We start from the raw sequence: 19667 nt of genomic DNA, 5'->3' as shown, positions 1-19667 counted from the left end.
GCAAGGCACACAGAATATTATTTTGTATTTCTGGTCTCAAGACTGCATAAACAGTCCAGCGCTTAGGCACATACCCGCTTCAGACTTCTGTGTCTGAACATATCCCCTATAAAAGCATCTTGTAGGACAAAGGCATTAGAAGGGGGGTTCAGCCAGAGTTTCAATCCATGCTGTATGGCGGTTTTCAGTTGTGTCTCCACGGATCCTGATCAGGGGACTGGCAGCCTGACCTTGTACCAAGGTAACAGGAGTGTGGTGTGCTTCTCATGGACACTGTACAGCCAGATTTGGCTAAAATCGCCATGCTCTCGCTTAGGGGCAGGCTCCTGAAATGCTTCCCTTCCGTGGTCCAGAATACTAGGGAGCATTGGCAAAAACTCATTTCTAGCCTGTGTTGGTATTAAGGTTGCTGAGAGAAAACATGGTTGTGTTTTTCCTTCTTCCAATTGAACCCTAAATGTATCAGCAGGCTGTTTGATGACTTGATCGTACATGCCTATGTCATCAGGAGGTGAATGCCTGGATAGGTGAGTCTACTCCCTCCTTTGGGGAGTCTGCTTCTAACTCCTGCCATTGATCTGTGTACTCAGCTTCGGAACCTTGGAAGCTTTCCATGAGTTGGTCTTCCTCTTCATCATAAAAGGGTTCATCCTCCTCTTCTTAAAGTTCAGGAATCAGCGGGGTTCCAATTCCTCAACGACCCCACCCCCCAATGTCCCCAAAGTCCTTGTGCGCTGAAGCCTTTGGTGGAATCCTGGAATCCTGACACTGTCATCGAATTCCTTTTTTTTTTTTCTTTCTTTTGGAGGCACGCCGACATCTCAGCCTCCAGTCTTCTTCGCTTCCTTTCGATTTCAGTGACCCATTCTTCGGGGTCCAGACTGGGAGTCTTCTTTGTGTCTGTGGAAGAATCTTTCGATGATCTAACAGCCAGAGACCTTCGGTGGTCATGTTTTGACCCTGCTTTTTTATGACGTTGAAGAGTCTTTATCCCGTACGTCCTTTGATGCCTTGGTTTTTTCTGGAGTCTTTCTTCCACTTGATTCCCGCTCGAGGGATCGGTGAGACTCCTTCTCTTGGGGCGTGCCTTCCAGCAGCACATGTTTCAACACGGCAGTTCCCCTTGATGTCCGTGAGTCAGATTTCTTTGACTCAGGTGATTTTGTTTTTTTGTGTGCCCGAAGGCTCTATTATCTTATCTTTTTTTCTTCTTCATCACCTGCTCCTCAACGTCGACGAACTTCACCTCCGCGTCTGGTGTCTCTTCTCCTGGTTACTCTGTGACATTATCCTCCTCTTAGCTAGAGAGGCCCAGGTATCTCAAAGACTGTGCCATCTGCTAGTTCTGCATGCTGTGGTGAACCCTTCTCTGGATCTCCCTTACTCTACAGTGTACAGTGTAAATGCCGAGCAAGCATTGCAGTCCTTGCTCCGGTGATCCACAGAGAGATAAATGTTGCAGACTGGGTCTGTATTTTTCTTTTTTTTTTAAACTTGTGGTAGCAATTCTTACAAAACTGAAGCGGTGTGTTCGATGGCATGTGTAGCTGTAGATACACATTCTTTGCATAATTCCACCAGCTAGTGTTGGGCTCAGAGTGTTACAAGTTGTTTTTCTTTTAGGAATATTTTTGAGTCACAAGATTGAGTGACTCCTCCTCTCGGTGATACTACACATGAGCATGAAGTCCTTTGTAAAATTATTTTCCCGCAGGCGGGGAAGTGAAGAGTGTACATTTGTTTCGATATTGAGGTGAAAATCGGACATTTCCATTTCGGAGTCGAAAAAATCAATACTACTTTTAGAGCTGATATTTTCGGTCCGAGTCAAACATTCTCAGAATAGTAAACCATCATTAGTAAGAATACTACAGCTACAGTGGAGTCATCTACAATAGACCCTATTTTAGAGGTTATGGATGCCAAACAGCCCAAACTTCATATAAGGAAGGAAACAGGAAGGATCATTGCTTCTCTTCCTGTAACCATTAAAAGAAACTGACTTTTCAGGAGACTCTGGAGGCTGGGCCTCCACCAAAGCAAATCTCTAAACAAAAGGCGAAGGAAAAAGGCCCCACAACAACCTCAGCCTTCACCACCACATTCTCCTTCCCTTCCTTCTACCCCACCACCCTCACCAACATATTCTACACAGTTTTCTCCACAGACATCGTCAGCATCACCTCATAGGGATGACCTAGGTGATATTCAACAAGATATAGACCCATGGGATCTATATGATCATGATCTATACCCAGCGAGACCATCTCCACTTGAAGATACCACTGCCTGATAGCTAGGTAGCTGCGTATCACAATGTTCAATTGCATACAGATCCCTTTGAAGAGGATTTCTTGAACATTACATTGACATCCACACATAAGGAGTACCAAGGCCTCCCCATGCTTCCAGGCATGCGTCAGTCATTTTTAAAGAATCCGTTAAGGCTAGATCATTACACCTAGGGTTGATAAAAAGAACAAACCTGCACACTCTGATTCAGTTTTTATTAGGGCTCAATTACCACCTGACTCTATAGTTGTGAGTGTGGAAAGAAAACGGGCTAATAGTCAGTCTACAGGAGATGCTCCTCCTCCAGACAAAGAAAGCTAAAAAAATAAATGCAGCAGGAAAAAGTGTAGCTTCCCAGGTTGCATACCACTGGAGGATTGCAAATTCCCAAGCACTCCTGGCAAGGCATGTTAGGGCCCACTGGGACGAGATGGAAGAGCTTTTACAGTATCTTCCAACGGAACATCACAAAAGAGGGCAACAAATAGTAACGACAAGCAATATCCAATAATGCAATTAGATGTGCTTCAGAAGCAATTGTTACAGCAGCAAGAGTGGTCAACACTGGTGTGGTGATTAGGAGGCATGTTTGGTTAAGATGTTCAGCTTTTAAACCTTAAATACAGCAAGCTGTCTTGAACATGCCCTTTGATAACCAGCACTTATTCGGACCGGAGGTGGACATCACCATGGAGCAGCTCAAAAAGGATTCAGAGACAGCTAAGGATATGGGTGTGCTATACACCACACCCACTAGAAGCACTTTTTATAGGACACAATTTAGAGGTAGGTTCAAACCATCAGCTACAGAACGATCGATCCTCACAACAGAAACAGGGCTCACATTTATATACCAGATGCTCTTGCAGAGGATCTAATAATAGAGGAAGAGGGAAAGCATCTGCTTCTAGAGGTTGCTCTACCTCAACAAAACAGTGACTTCTTAAAAATCCCCACAGTGCATACATCTCCTGTGGGAGGAAGACTGGTAAATTTGTATCCACAATGGTGCAACATCACTACAGACCAGTGGGTTCTATCAATTATCCAGCATGGTTATTGTCTAGATCTAATCTCCACTCCACCAAACATTCCCCCTTGTTCCCACAAACTCTCTCAAGACCATCTCACTCTGTTGAAGGTAGAGGTACAGTACCATCTTCTCAAAGGGGCTATAGAACCAGTACCTATAACCCAACAAAGATCACAAGTTTACTCACTTTACTTCCTGATACCCAAAAAGGAGGGTTCATTAAGACCAATTCTAGATCCCAGGCCTCTCATCCTATAATACTCTCAGAGCACTTCCATATGGTCATTCTGCAAGATGTTTTTCCCCTACTGCAGCAAGGGGATTACATGACAGCACTGGCACTCAATGATGCCTATTTCCACATTCCCACACACCCAGCATAACGCAAATATCTAAGATTTGTCATTGCTGAAAAGCACTAACAATTCAAGGTACTACTACAATTTGGGGTAACCATAGCACCAAGGGTACTCAACAAATACTTAGCAGTAGTTGCAGCATTTCTAAGAAGACAACACATACATGTGTTCCCATATCTATACGACTGGCCAATAAAAGCCAATGCAATTCACACTTGCCAGCAACACATGCAGTACACTGTCAATCTTCTACACATTTTGGGATTCACAATAAATTACCTGAACGTCAACCATCACAAATACAGCCGTATCTGGGAGCAATTCTGAACATCAGATTCGCCGCTCTCTGCAATGGTGGAATCCCACTAGTCTTTCAAAAGGACGGCCCTTTCAGGACCCTGTGCCTCAGATCACACTAGCAACAGATGCATCAAAGATAGGTTGGGGAGCTCACCTCAACAAATTCGCCATACAAGGGAAATTAGATCACACTCAAGAGAATTATCATATCAATTACTTGGAATTACTGGCAGTCTTCCTAGCACTCAAGGCATTTCTTACACAAATCTCACACAAGGTAGTGTTAGTACACACAAACAATATGACAACAATGTATTATCTGCAAAAACGGGGGGCACACTCTTCTCAATTGCCCCTTCTAGCCCAAACAATTTGGAAGTGGGCAATTCACAATCACATTTAATTACTGGCAGAATATCTCCCAGGAATGGACAATCAATTAGCAGACCTATTAAGCAGGACGCAGCAATAAGTCCATGAATGGGAAATTCACCCACAAGTAGTCCAAAAATACTTTGAACTATGAGGAACACCCGAGATAGATCTCTTCGCCACCGCAGAAAACTCAAAATGCCAAAGCTTCACGTCCAGATACCCACACCCTCAGTCCAAGGGCAATGCTTTATGGATCAATTGGTCAGGGATATTTGCTTACGCTTTTCAGCCTCTCCCACCCATACCATTTCTGATACGCAAACTGAAACAAACCTCACTCTCCATGATTCTTGTAGCCCCCACGTGGGCATGTCATGTTGGTGTATACAAACACTGTTGGATCTGTCAGTAGTACCACATTACAAGCTTCCAAACAGACCACATATTTTGACCTCAAGGAGAGGTCAAATCAGACATCCAAACCCCAACACACTCAATTTTGCGATTATGGTTCCTGAGGTCATAGAATTTGGTTACTTACAACTTCCATCCAAATGTATGGATATTCTTAAAGAAGCATGCAAACCTACAACTAGGCGGTGTTATGCTGCTAAATGGAAACGATTTGTATATTATTGTCAACCTAAAAACATTGATCCACCTAAGGCTTCAGTACAAGGCACTGTCTGTTATTTGTTACATTTGCAAAAAGCACATTTAGCATATTCTTCTAGTAGGCTTCATTCAGTGGCTATAGCTGCTTACCTTCAAAACAGACATATTTCTCTATTTAGAATTCCTGTCATCAGAGCATTATTGAGGGCCTTAAGAGAGTCATTCCACCCACCGTTCCTCCAGCTCCTGTATGAAATCTTAATATTGTACTCACAAGACTTATGGGTCCACCATTTGAACCTATGCATTCTTGTCCTTTACAGTTTCTTTCCTGGAAGGTTACTTTTTTTTAGTAGCCATAACGTCCATAAAAAGAGTTAGCAAGATTCAAGCGTCCAGTGTAGAGGAACATTTCTTCCAAATACACAAAGACAAAATAGTACTTACAACAAATCCAAAATTCTCACCTAAGATAGTTTCACCTTTTCTTCTTAATCAATCAGTGGAATTACCAGTCTTCCTTCCACAACCAGATTCTGTTGCTGAAAGAGCTGTACATGCACTGGATGTAAAATGAGCTCTTATGTATCACATTGACAGTACAAAAAGCTCTAGGAAATCAAAACAACTATTTGTAGCTATTTGTAACTATGGATTAGCTAGATGGATAGTTAAGTGAATTCAAACTTGCTATCTTACAGCCAAAAGGCAGCTACCAGTAGCTCCTAAAGCACACTCTACCAGGAAAAATGTGCTTCTATGGCCTTTTTAGGGAACATTCCAATAGTAGATATCTTTAAAGCTGTTACATGGTCTACACCACACACCTTTACTTAACACTACTATGTAGATGTTTTAGCTCCCCCACGGCCAAATGTTGGACAGGCAGTACTTAGAGCATTATTTCAAGCAACTCCAACTCCTACAGGCTAGCCACCGTTTACTTGAGAGGGGACTGCTTTACAGTCTATGCAGATCATGTGTTTCTACAGCTAAGCATTCTATTGAAAGGAAAATGTTACTTACCCAGTGGACGTCTGTTTGTGGCATGTAGTGCTGTATATTCACATGCACCCTCCCTCCTCACTGGAAGCCTGTGGTCGTTGTAGTACAACATTGTAAATAAGTACATACATTGCATGGACATCTCTCCTACTTACTAGCTACTTACATATACATATATACACTCTTTACTTCACTCACCTGCAGGAAAACAATCTAACAAAGGACTTGATGCCCATGCGCATTATCACAGAGAGAAGGAGTCACTCAGTCTTGAGACTAGTAAATATTTTTTGAAGAAAAACAACTTGTAACACTCCAAGCCCAACACTAGATGGCAGACTTATGCAAAGCATGTGAATGTACAGCACTACATGGCATGAACAGATGTCTATTGTGTAAGTAACTTTCCTTTCTCCGTCTAGGCCCTTCAGGAAAACCCCTGAACGGATATTCTCCGAAGTTCTTCACAACTCGTTGAACTTTCCTTCTTTAATCTTCCTCTTAGGTTACTGCATTAGTCTACAACACCAATCCGGTAACTTTTTTGGTGGTTTCCGCAACGTCCTCGTCCCAAACTTCCTCTCTGTGTTAGAGACCCTTCTGCAGGCTTCCAGACCCAACGGTAGAAAAAAAAAAAAAAAAAGAAAGAAAGAAAAAGAATCTGAAGATGGCGACTAAAGGTGGGTGCTTCTAGAGTAAACACAACTGTGTCTTAAGGGAGTTACCGTCAACGCCCACCAACAAAGAAAACAAAAAAGAGAGGAAGGACTAAGTAAAGAAAAAGAAAAGGAGGACTACAGAATACTGGAGAATTCTGGGCCCAACCCCTAGATGTCGGATTAATTCACAGGATGTGAATCCACAAAAGATTCATGCTGCAAAACCATAGTATCATCTTATGAAAAAATAATAATTCTATATGTACAGTGTGGCACAAGTAATTTGGGAGGAGCACGTCATGCATTACACACCATAGGTCAGAGGTCACAGAATATAACATGAATGTGTGTATACACACAATATTGTCACCAAGTTTGCACATTTTGGCTGTCCCATACTACAGCTGCTTTTCAAAATCAACAGCCTACAGGTTTTCACATCTTTATTGTGCCCATCTCATCTAAAACAAAGATTGTGTGCAACACTTCAGAGATCCCTTCCCATATCCACAACTACCCTTAAACGCAGAGCCCTGTTGATAACCAAAACCATACTCCATGAGAAATACTAGTCTAAGAATTGGCTACATTGGCTGGTGCACTGTTTTTTTTTCTTCTTAGTGTCAAAGAACACAAAAATCCCCAATAGGAAAAAATTTAGTATTGTATCCAATCGTCAGACATTAGCTATCCTATCTTAAGCACTTCTTGTTATCTTGAAAACAGCTCCTTCCATAGCTATGTTAACTTAATTAACACTGGTACCATGCCAATCAACTGACAACACAATGTGCACACCCTTATCTTCCCAGTGTCATTCATACAGACCTCGGGGAATGAAACCTAATGCGATAAATAGGTAGTAGGGACCATAAAGTCAATCAGTAGATTTCTAGAGCGCCTCTTGTCACTGGTGAGGATATCGCCCATACACTGGCAGGGTCCAGTTGATTTGCCAGGTCTTCAAGGACTTTCAGAACTCTGAAAGAGATAAGGAGGTGTGAAGGGGAAAGGGTAACTTGTTCCATATTTTTACTGCTAAGTAGTAGAAGGAGCGACATCTCCTATGCTGGATGCAGGGAGTGGGGGGGGGTAGAGAAAGGGAAGTGGAGGGGTGGTGTCTGGTAGGTTGATGGAAGTTCAGTTAGTGGCTCAAGTAAGAGTTCCCGCAGTTGTGTGGGGCCTTGTATGCATGGGTCAGAAGCGTGAACTACCATCTTTTCAGTATAGGGAGACAGTGGAGTTCCCTGAGGTGGGGGTGATATTGGTTCATCTAGGGAGATCCAGGACGAGTCTGGCTGCGGCCAGACAAAGCTGCTTCTCCCTGCCACTGCCCTACCTGTGGCACCTTCTTATGGTGAGCCCAGAACATACAACAACCTCAACTTTCAATGCACATTACCCGTAACATGCCTGAATACTCTTTGATCACCAATCCCACAACATTTTTCCACAGTATACAGCGGAAGGCATTGTAAACAAAGATCAATTTGGCCAACAACTTCAGAAAAATCACCTTCTTTCAACCCACTGAATCATCTACATATTACAGCTACCTTCCAGAAATGTAGATGTTAGACCCGGTTTCCTGGGAACTCAGGGGTTACTATGCTCCAGTTGCATCAACTGGAGTGTTCCCCACAGGTCTCCTGGGGCCTCAGTATTAGTGGACCCAAATCTGAAACAAGTACGTCTCTCCAGCACTTGACACTCTCAGGGTAGTGAGACAGAGGAGTCCAACGCTTACTCAAAGAGGTGAGGTCAGAATACAGTGCACACCGTACTGTAGTGAATCCTAGTTTGTTTTAATGGGATAACAGGAGTTAGCTTAGCCTTTGGCTTGCAGACTCGTGCCCTCGTCACCTAGTGACTTTTAACCTACTTAGCTTGCTCGGTCATAGCCCATTTAATTATGTAATTCATCTAAGATGGCTGCCTTGTTTATAGTTAGGCCACTTGTTATATGCTCTGCATTATCAGTGCCACCGCGCTAAGGCGTCAAGATCAAGTGACAAAGACAAACAAACAGTAGGTGTTCACACTTAGGGACTTTCCCTCTCTATGCTTTCGAGGGATTTGTTTATAATAATTGCCGCCCCAAGCATGTCTGTTATCTATTAGGGGTCCTGGTAGATCTGTAGAAATACATCGCACTTTAGACAGATAATCAGAGGGATTCCGACCAGAGGGCATCGCCGATATCGATGCTGCACGTCGTCTTGACGCTGACCCAGTCTTCATGTCCCTATGGAGTCTGAGATAGAGACCTCATTCCAAGGTAACGAGGGTTGGGGGCTCCTCTCATGGACATGGCATTGGCAGATTAGGTTTAGCAAACCCAGCTCTCCTTTAGGTAGGTTAGGCTTATCATATTAGGGTATTAGGACATATACATCTTATGTATTTTACATGCTATTGCAAGATGGTGGGGGTCTTTATAATAATGACTCTTCACAATTCTGTTTCTTGCACTGTTCATTATCCTAATCATTGCAGCCCATGCAACATATCGCAGATTGCAGTTGTGTACTGCATCTTCGTTATTGCCTGTGTTTGGTTGAGACATGATGCATCTGTGAGAAAGGGGTAATCTCTGTTTAACCACGACACTCCCTGAGATGTCTTATTCTCGAGTCCATGTGTAAAGGCTGCCACAAATCACCTTTTACTATTTGGGTTTTTGGTGAGGTGCTGCTACTGAGCCAGAAGGTTTGGGACGACAGTTGCGACTTGTTGTAGGATAGGCATAGTCGCCTACAAACATAAGTACAGTCATCCTGTTTAATAAAGACGGAACTGTGCACTTTAGTAATGTTGGTGACTCTGTCTTTGGAAAATACTTCATATAATGAATCTGCAGACGAGGGCTGTAAAGCATTCATTTTTTGGTTAAAGGTATGTCCACAAAGTAGTTATACAGGTAAGGTTTCCGACAATCAACTGAGCCATCACTCAGTGTGAGTGGTGTAGAGCAGTAATGTAAACAACTGACAGAGACCTAAGTCCTACAACATTTGAGAAACCAGTGCTCAAATATAGTAGAGAAGAATCATCTTAAGAGCTACTCGATAACAGCTACCAGATCTTTACTAGTTGCAAACAAATGTTAAAATTTAAGATACAAGTAGATCCAGATGTTTCTGATTACATATCAACAAACCCAAACCGTCTCCATTCTGACAACAGACTGCTCAAATTCAGTTCTCCACCTTGTCAGGGAGGCATCCAGTTACCAACAGAACCTCACATTTTAGGAGTGTGGAATCCTGATCCTTATGTCTTCCCCCATTTACCATACAGCATCATGTCTTCCAAACAGAAGATCTATAAGTAATCTGTTCTTAATCGGAGGTGTCAGAAGGATGCAGTGCACGTATCAACTAAAATCCTTATCCGCCAGTGCAGATTAATCTAGTGTAAATAATGAGCCATTACTCTGTGGTGGACCCTCTCCAGAGGAGGGACTGCTTCTTCAGAGACTTGTCTATCAATGTTTCACTGATTCCTTTTACTTTGTGAATATTTTCCAACAATGCAACTGTCCAGTGGTCATCCAAGCATGGAAATATCTTCTGAGTACCCAGCGTGACCATTGCCAAAACCTTTGTGAACACTGTAGGTGCAGACCTAAAGCTTAACAGTCCAACCTTGAATTGAGAAAGCCTGGTTTGGACGTAAATCCTTATCTAATAATATGTATAGCCAAGGATTTGCGCCAAAGGCTTATGACTCCTCAAGACCGGTTTAATGAGGAAAATAATTGTAAATAACAACTTTGTATGTGTTCTGCATTGTACAGCAGCACACAAAGTGGAAAAAGCCTCAAAAGATAGTTCTTGCACAGGAAGCACCTCTTCCAGTTCAAAACCTATGCTTTAGTGCCCACAAACTCCCTTCTCCTGTGGCACAGGGGAGTGTGTGTTGGTGAACGTCCGCCAAACATGTGCCAACACTAGGGAGAGCAGAAATGCACCATGTCTTAGAGATACGGCACATTTTTTCCTCTCTCCCCATGACACTTGAAACGCAGCAACTTTGGTTGCTGTGCTGCATCAAATATTAGTAAATCTGGACCTACATTTCCTTATCTTATGAATACATGATGGACAGAAAGCTTATTGTGGCCTTTGCAACTACTTCCACTGGTTTAGCTGAAAATGTTGCAATACACTCAGTCATACATTTGTCAATACTAGGAAGATAAGACCCCACCCCAAACGCATGCTGTCAGGTGCAGAGCAGCCAATGTTCTTTTTATGAAAGATACACATGATATTCCCTCCATTCTGCAGAGCAGTGCTGCAATTGAGATGCCAGGGCTATGGCCCTGTTTCGCAATTCAGCATATTTGTACTGGTATTTCTGGATATTCTGTTGAAGACAGTTGTCTCCAGAGTGCATGGTATCCACTGAAAGAAACGTTTACATAGTTTTTGGTAACACTGGTTTTGATGGGGACTGACGTCCTACTGAATGGCCCTTACCACATACTACTCAACACTCAGACATTGAAAATCTGGAATCTGAAGAAATTGGGGGGGGGGTCCCACTTTTTTGAGCTTGTGTCATGCCACACTGAAACAGCAGCTTGTAAAACAGACAAGACTTATGAACGTTCATGATGTCCAGTCTTACAACTGGTAAGTTTATTTTTTTACTCCTTTTTATGGGAACACTAAAAATAATTAAAAAAATGTTTTCGACATTCTTTTTTGTCAAGGTTTAATTGCTCCAATTAAGGATTTTGAAGACTTTTTTCTTTGCTGTCATCAGAGGCAGAGTGGCTTTTTTTACACTAAGGTTTAATCCTACTGTTAAAGGCGGTCACCTCTAAAAAGCTTTTTTGTCCTTTTGGTAATTCCATCATTCACATTGGGAGGCAAATCAGAAGTTGTTGAGAGATTTGGAGGGAAGTGTCTTTAATAACTAGATTCCATCTGGCCACCTTTTATTTAGTGTTTTTTGTTATTTCAGGAGGGTGGTTTTTACTGATTTGGTTTAAAAGAAAATGGCTTTGTAATTTGCGCATGCAGTTATTGGGAGCTATTTGATCAGTTTTTATGTGCATTATTGAATTATAACACCATGTTGTATGAACTCAAAAGCTCATTCAAGAAAGATGTGCGAGCGATAATTGAACTGTCTGTAACGTCTCGATGATTTCTTTTTCTCATCACAGGACATTTCGTCATTTCTTGCTTCAAACAATTATGTGAGGACAGCAGCTTTATTTCATACACACGTGCCAGAGGGTAGAATTGGAAAACACATATTTGTGTATGAAAGAAAGGCCGAAATTTAGCAATGAACATTGTACCCAACCTTGACAAGAGATTTCCGAAAATATTCTTCTGTGCTTTATGTCGAGATAAGATGCATAGAAGAGTTTTCTCTGTTTTAGGAGAAACAAGTACTTTTCTTTGTGCTTAATATGCACTCTGTGAAGTGATAAACAGAAGAGACCGACACTACCGTCAAAGAGCAAACCGCGTGGAACACCTTGACTTCTTGCTAACAGAGAATCTGCTGCATAATATTGTGGTTTTAATTTTTAAATAAACACACCATTTTTATCCCACTGCAAATTTATTGTCTTTCCACAAATATTCAGAAGTGCAAGAAAGTTATGGAAATCAAAAATCATGTCAATGGAAATGCAGCACAGAGCTTTCTTTGCAATGTAACAGGCTCTTCAAGATAACAGGATAGAAGGGTGCAAGAGTGCAAAACATGAGCAAAGAACGATCCATCATTATCACACGCACTGTTTACAAAAATAGACCTAGATGCATTTAGCACACAAACATCAGTGTTGAATTTCTACTTTACATCTTTTTTTAAACTTGTTTGAGCAAAATCAAACGAGGCTTGATTTCCCTACGCACGTACCGCTTGAATGATTTGCTCCGTAGCAGTTCAACTGCAAACCGCGCGAATATTTTAGTGGCTGAAACACAACTTGCAATAAATTTCAGCTACAGAAAGCGCTAGCTAAGAAGCGGTTGTTGATTGCTAAGAATTACACTGTGAAATCACCGAACCAGAGTTTGAGCTGCAGAACATCTTGCATCTGTGGAAAAGACGCAGCTTCAGAGTCTCAACAGCTCAGAGTCAGTTGGACCAATTTTCCAGTTTACCCTGCACCATCACTGTTCGTGGCGCACGCAGGTCCATCAATATTTTGGATCAAAGGGCAAGGGCCCTAGTTCTATTTCGAGGTTTGCCGCGTGTCTTCCGTTTGTGCGGCCATCTTTATGCCATTTACCTTCCCTTTTATTGCGAGGTCGCTGATGGCATCTGTGGCCCCGTTTTTCATGTACAGGACCTTCCGTGTTCTTGAATGGAGGCCTTGTTTCCGCTTGACTGAAAATGTAAAAAAAAAAAAAAAAAGTAAACTGGGGTGGGGGTCAATAGTAAGCAAAACACTGCTTGCCCAACCTGTATAGACTAAGCCTCCTGCTTGCCGTCTGCAACACTCAAAAGATTTACTTAGCAAAGTGATGGGAGCAACACCACATGCTAATACTGCATTTCCAAATGTTGGTATTTATAAAGGATGTAGGTAGACTGGAGATGACCATCCTCAAACATTACAGGTTAACTATGCAGGTGCTCTACTACCCTTCTCGCAGCATTCCACCATCATGAATGCCTGCCACAGCAGCCCTCATATACTGGAGGCATCTAATATAGATCTAGTAGGGCCAGATCTATGCAATACTTTTACGATAATCACAGTTTTGTTACATATTTTGCCTTTTAAGAGCACCCATATATTGTGCCTTACCTTTGTTACTCATGGAGACATTAGATCATACATAGTTGTTCATCTGCAATAGCTAATGTGTTTATTTTCATTACTGTGCACCAATAAGGATATCGTTTATTATGTGGTTTGATAGTATGCTTCTAGTTCATATATTTATGAATTCATTTGAATAGCTGGTGATATTTCCTGAACAACTATCCGCTGAGGGTGGACTAACCTCAGCTAGTCTCGGACCACCTTCATACAACTGTGTTGCTACTGTCCACTGTATGGTTTTCCATCAACCAACCCAAGACCCATTTTCGACTGTTTATGAAGTTTTGCTTCCCTTTATCAAGGTCCATCTGGATACATTTGATCTGAGAGCATTTCCACTACCTATGGTTTTCACAGTAGAGCTACTGTAGCATCCTCCACAGTTCTGAGACTGCTTGATCTCTTAGCATCTTGCATCCTCCTGTCCTAGCATCAGGGCCTGTTATTGAATCCATCTCTTCAAAATCTACATCTTGTGTGGAGAACTAGCTGAGAGAGTTTTTTTGGCATTTTGTTGTAGGTGGTGAGTGATATCCAGACATCATTGGTCAAAGTTCATCACCTGGTGCGAGGAAAAGCAGTCTGAACCTTTACAAGGTCAAGATATCTACTGTCCATATTGTTTTTGGTCATCTTTTGTCCGGTAAGGCTGCGCACTGAGCACTATTCAGGGTTCCTCAAGGTCCCTTCAGCAGTGGTGGCTCACATTTATGGGCTTCAGGGCTACACTCTCCTTGTATTTTGGGCCTGTTCCATTATGCCAATACTGAAAAATAACCTTCTATTCACTGCTGGTATAATAAAGAAAAATGCTGACCTTTAGGGTTCAGCAGCAGGTGAAAACAGCCAGGGAAACTCATGCCTGCACTAGCCAGCGACTATATTACCCAAGGCTGGTAAAGCTCCAGCCCTGGCCTCAGAGGCCTGGCATTTCCTCAGTGCCTTCCTATCTAACGTGCTCATGCTTCGCTGCTAAATGTAGCCATGGGTGCTGTAGACTAAAGCCCTGCAATGACAGCTGCACATCAATCAGTCTGTTAACCCCGATTTCCCTACTTATCACAGAGTTGGTTAAGGGGTGGTTTGAAAAACCAGAGACGAAACCTGATTGCTGCCAACTGCAGAGGTTAGAGGTTTCAGTTTTATGCACCAGTGCTTTTTGAAGCAGAAAGAAGGTGTGCTGCTGCATTGAGGGAATATGAAGAAGAGGTATCCTAAAAAGGACCTTCGCAGGTAGCACAGTGGGTGTGCGTGTGGGTGAAAGTGTGCGCCTGTGAGTGAGAGCATGTGTGTCTACAGTGTGCTTCTTTCGAGCCGCTCTTTACTTGTTCCCGAGGCTCCTACCTCTAAAGTTTTTTTTTTCCTCAATGCAATCACTTCTGCACATTTCATCTGTGAGCTACAAGTCAAGCCTCTGACACTAACTTCTTCCGAGAAAAGCAGATGCTTAGGATTCGTGCATCTCTTCTTCTGAAAATGGTGTCACAGTTTCATGTGAAGCAGTCATCAAGTTTTTCCACATTCTTCTCTCCACCACTTTCCAACACTGGTTGGATCCATGTCAGGCCTCTAGCTCCTACAATGATTGGATTAAAGAGTACTCCGTGGATGACCAGCTCTTCATTGGATTCCCTGGTGCCAAGAAAGGAAAGGCTAGTCAAGAAATTTACTTTAACATGATGACTTGTACTTTGCATTGAACTGCTATACCTTGGCCAAGAAAGACCTTTCTGAGGGATTTGGGGCCAATTTCACTAGGTCAAACGCAATAACTACAGTCCCCATTTTGGACATGTTCAAGACAGCCACTTCGGATTCTATCCATATTTTCACCAGGCACTACTGGGCTGATTCTCCAGTCCACTGGGTGGGTCATTTTGTCTACTTTGTTCTGCACAACTTCCTGGTGTAAAGTCCGCTCCTGAGACTCACCTTCTTACAGCAGCTGTTGCTTTATTACTGATTCGCAAGGTAAGCAATCTGTGATTAGACCAGCCATTAAAAGAATATGTTATTTATCTTCAGTAATGCTCTTTGTGGTGGAGTGTCTCTCCGATCACAAATTCCATACCTCCATCATCCATGGAGGTGACTTTTAGGAATTCATGTTTTCAAGTTAGATTTTCCATGCTGTCCATGTTCTCCAGCTTTCAGTTACGGTGTGCATGTAAGGGCATAGATAAGACCAATTAATAAATTGTCAACAGCACACAGGGGTGGTGCCTATATGAGGCTCTGCGTCACATCTGGAGTTGGGACTGAAGTGTGTATGCGATCGATGGTGCAGCCTGCTGGTGCACAGGAGCTATTGCAAGAGTACCAAGATCCAGAATGGCAGGCACCTCAGGAGCTTCACAAGGAGAGGAATCTGCAGTTAATGTATCCAGCAGAAAGAGCATTCCTGAAGGTAAACAACTGTTCGATGCCATGTGCAGCAGTTGCTTTTATACCAATACTTTTTTTTAAAAAAACACATACTCATTTCACAAAGCACATAGAGGGATGGAGGTCTGCTGTCTCCTACTGGCCTTGACCCTGGAAGCCTTCGACAGTGTTCACATATTGCGACCTACAAGATAAATATTTATTAGGCAGATCATTCTGCCACCCCGAAGCAAATAAACAATTTGCGATGCAACCTGTTAGTACATATGCTGCATTACAACTTGCATGCCCTTTTGCAAGCCAGTTAGGATGCAAACTGCACACTCCAATTTGCAAATTGGAATGGTATATCGGGCTTTTATTCTTTTCAAACTGTGGGATCGCACAATAGACATTAAAAAAAATCACTAGCATGATGACCCTTTCCATCAGCACTTTCTCAGCAATCTCACTCCAACAGCACTTTCACTATCAGCCCTCCCGCTCCCCTTCAGTGGCTCGCCAAGTGAACCACATGGATGCATAAGGCCTTTATATGAAAGAATTACCAATGCTGAAGTCACATAATATTTGGAAATATGGTACTTGACCTGCTTTAACAATATCTGCACAGATGTGTCAATCACTGCTCCTGTACACTAAGGACCTGATTTATAGAAAGTTAGTGTAGCCTTTGCGTCATTTTTTGACAGAAAAACATCACAAACTTACAAAATATAATTAGATTTTGTAAGAAATATAATTATATTTTGTAAGTTTATGCCGCTTTTGTGTAAAAAAATGACGCAAAGGCTGCACTAACTTTCTATAAAAGTTAGTGCAGCCTTTGCGTAATTTTTTGACAGAAAAACATCACAAACTTAGAAAAAATAATTATATTTTGTAAGAAATATAATTATATTTTGTACGTTTATGCCGTTTTTGTGTAAAAAAAATTACGCAAAGGCGGCACTAACTTTCCATAAATCAGGCCCATAGTCTCTGCAGTGGTAAACAGGGTCTTGTCCATCAAGTTGTCTAAGAGTAAATTTTAACATCCAAGATGGGCAGCTATAACTAAGAGAGCTTTCAAGAACATCGTGCAACAGAGTTCAGGGTAAAAGGGAGACATCATAGAGTAGTTGCTCTTTAGATCAAACACTCAGAAAATTGACAATGCTTTTCCCTTGATTACAATATTGAAATTTGCATTCTCATTCCGCATGGACTTTAGGAATCACTGTGAAAATGCCCTACTGCCTTCAATGACTGTTTCAAGAGGTAAAACAGGTTTGATGGTGAGTTGCTACTAATCGTTTTGTAGGGTGTCCATGTTGTAAGCAAGATGAAAATTGTCTGGGGCATGCTCAACTACGGCACTGCTCCTTCTAGTGAATACATAACTGCAGATTCCTTACCTGTCAAATATTCCCCAGGCACTAAACTAGATCCAAAAAGCTCTCAGTAATGCTCTTGCATGCTGCCAGGTATGGTCTACCTGCCGTTGAGGGAGCAGAGCTACACATAAGCGCCATCCCCGAGTGCGGATGTCAATTTCTTGCTTAAATCTTTCTGCGTTGTCAGAGGCAGACTATTTACCATTATGGTTGGTACAAGTATTTCTAACTTTTTAGATGTTAAAAAAGAGGCCACCTCAAAGAACCCCTGCGTCCAGATGTCAATTACTGGTTTAACTCTTTCAGCGCTGTCGGAGATCTGCATACTGGTACCAACAACTAAATTGTCTGCGTCAAATTTGGGACCTTTTTTAGAAGTTAAAAAAAAGAGGCCACTTCAAAGATCAAGGAGGTGGGAGGGCAGTGAGGAATCTGCAGTTAGAGTATTCACTAGAAAGAACATTACCAACGGTAAGTAACTTATTCTTCTCATGGATACCTCTAACTCCAGATTCCTCACCTTTACAATGAATACCAGAGAAATTGCTCACAAAAGGTGGAGTAACTGCGGCCTGGACACAGTCCAAAACGAACAAAAGAAATATCCTTCTTGTGGGACCTGGCTGCCAAGGAAGTAGTGCTTCAGGAATGTATGCACTGACATCCACGCTGGAGCATGGCAGATTCAAGAACAGGCACTTCATCTGCCAACACATTAGTGGTAGCCGCTTTAGCCTTGGTGAATGAGCTCTCAGAGCTATTGAAAGCTATTTTTTTGGCCAGTGTGTAGCAGATCTTAATGGCTGTCCACTTTGACAGCATCTGTTCTACACAGCCTTTTCTTTGTTCAATACGAAGAACACCATGAAAAACTGATAACTCACCCAATGGTCCCTGGTACAATCAACGAAAAAGCTTTAAGTGGTTTTGGGGTCCACTCGATGGAGCCTCTCGTCCTCTTTCGAGGGGTGAGGAAGGGTAATGAAGGCTGGGACAGTGAGGGATAGATAGCCCAATGTGGAAAGCGGTCACAAACTTAGGCAAGAAGGACACCCAGTCCAAAGCAACAGTTTGTCTAGAAAAAAAAGGTGGTGTGTGGCAGCTGCACCAACAGTGCATGAAGGTTCCACATACAACAAGCTGCAGTGATCACAACAAGGAACACATATGTCAAAGTCAGAATATGCAACAATTAGCTGTGCATTGGCTCGAAGCAGGACACATGAGAAACATCAAGCCCAAATTAAGGACCCACTCTGGTATCACAAATAGTCTGAAAGGAAATAGATTTGTAAAACCTTTATTGAATGGGATCACAACAGGTGATTTAAGTCAGATCAGGTAATTATAAAATTGCTAAAAGGGCCTTTAAATGCCATTTTATAGTGCCCACTGAATTTCCAGCAGTTTGGCTTGTAAAGAGTCTACCTTTGCGAACTCCACACCAGGCCACAACTTTGTCTCAATGCCTGACATAGATGCACTTCATGGAAGAGCACCTGACGGCAAGGATGACATCCACGTCAGGGAGAAATGCAGTTAATTTAGGTCATTTAATCACCATGCATGGGGTGTCCATTGTGCAGCTTCAGCACCCTGTCCAGCTGCGACAGACAATCCTCTTGAAGTGGAACTTGACCAGAGGCTAATGCTCATGCCTAGGTTTTGGTGCCACACTCTCCTGACCCAATCTGCAGCCACTAGAATAACTTGAGCCTGGTCATTCTTGATCCTCTTCAGAACTCGGGGAAGAGATGGGAAGACATATAGGTGTCCCATGTTCCATTCAATTTGAAACAAATCTTTTTGGTGAAACTGACATACAAAACTACTGACAGCGCAACAGTGCTGAAAAGATCCAGCCAAGTTTCTATTCGCTGCTGGAAGCAGCCCTGCCACCGCCAGAGGTAGACAGCATTCCTAATCTGCCAGACATGGCAGACCGAGACCATCTGCGCTTCCTTTCTGGTACTCCACCACGTGCTTCGCAGCCAGAAAAATGCTGTGATACTCTATCCAAATTCCAAAGATGCAGCACCGGATCCAGGACTCTGCTTCCCCTGGCCTTGTTGCACTACCACCTGGTGGTTGTGTTGTCCGTGATAACCTGCAACAGCCGCACCTTGATGGATAGCAGGAACATCTTCAGCACCAGGTGAATGGCGCACAGTTCCAAATCCTCTGATTTCCACCTCCCCCAGATGAAATCCCCAACCCATTGGTGACGTATCCATCATGACTGTCAGCTCTGGAAGAGAAAGACAGGGGCCTGCTGCCCTAACAACTGTGTTCAAGCAGCCACCACTTCAAATCGCAGGCTGTCCCTTCTGAAATCTGAATGGAATCAGGCAGATTTCTGCACTGGGTCTTCAAATTCTATTGCAGAGCCTGCATGTACCACTGGGCGCAGCTGACCAAGAAAATGCAGGAGGCCGATAGGCCAAGAAGCATCTGAGCTGTTTT

The 19667-nt window shown here is 42.7% G+C and overlaps 2 protein-coding genes across 5 annotated transcripts in view; one reads left to right on the top strand and one right to left on the bottom strand.

Moving 5' to 3' along the window:
* The window catches only part of PIGB (phosphatidylinositol glycan anchor biosynthesis class B), a 188844-nt gene extending 176628 nt beyond the window's left edge, over positions 1 to 12216 (top strand). The window contains exon 12 of the mRNA XM_069222435.1: positions 11818 to 12216. Coding sequence (XP_069078536.1) covers positions 11818 to 11940 — 123 coding nt within the window. The 3' untranslated portion in view covers positions 11941 to 12216. The remainder of the gene's footprint in view (positions 1 to 11817) is intronic.
* CCPG1 (cell cycle progression 1) overlaps positions 12206 to 19667 on the bottom strand; it is a 135031-nt gene continuing 127569 nt past the window's right edge. For 2 of the 4 annotated variants that reach the window (XM_069222433.1, XM_069222434.1), the window contains 2 exons: positions 15922 to 16012; positions 12206 to 13001 (listed from right to left, as the gene is read on the bottom strand). In XM_069222433.1, coding sequence (XP_069078534.1) covers positions 15964 to 16012 — 49 coding nt within the window. In that variant the 3' untranslated portion in view covers positions 12206 to 13001; positions 15922 to 15963. The remainder of the gene's footprint in view (positions 13002 to 15921; positions 16013 to 19667) is intronic. The other 2 variants (XM_069222431.1, XM_069222432.1) reach the window with 1 other exon arrangement.

This window comes from Pleurodeles waltl, chromosome 3_1 (assembly GCF_031143425.1).
Source record: "Pleurodeles waltl isolate 20211129_DDA chromosome 3_1, aPleWal1.hap1.20221129, whole genome shotgun sequence".
Taxonomy (NCBI): domain Eukaryota; kingdom Metazoa; phylum Chordata; class Amphibia; order Caudata; family Salamandridae; genus Pleurodeles; species Pleurodeles waltl.
The sequence above is the reverse complement of the archived record's forward strand: the minus strand, read 5'-3'. Positions and strand labels throughout refer to the sequence as shown.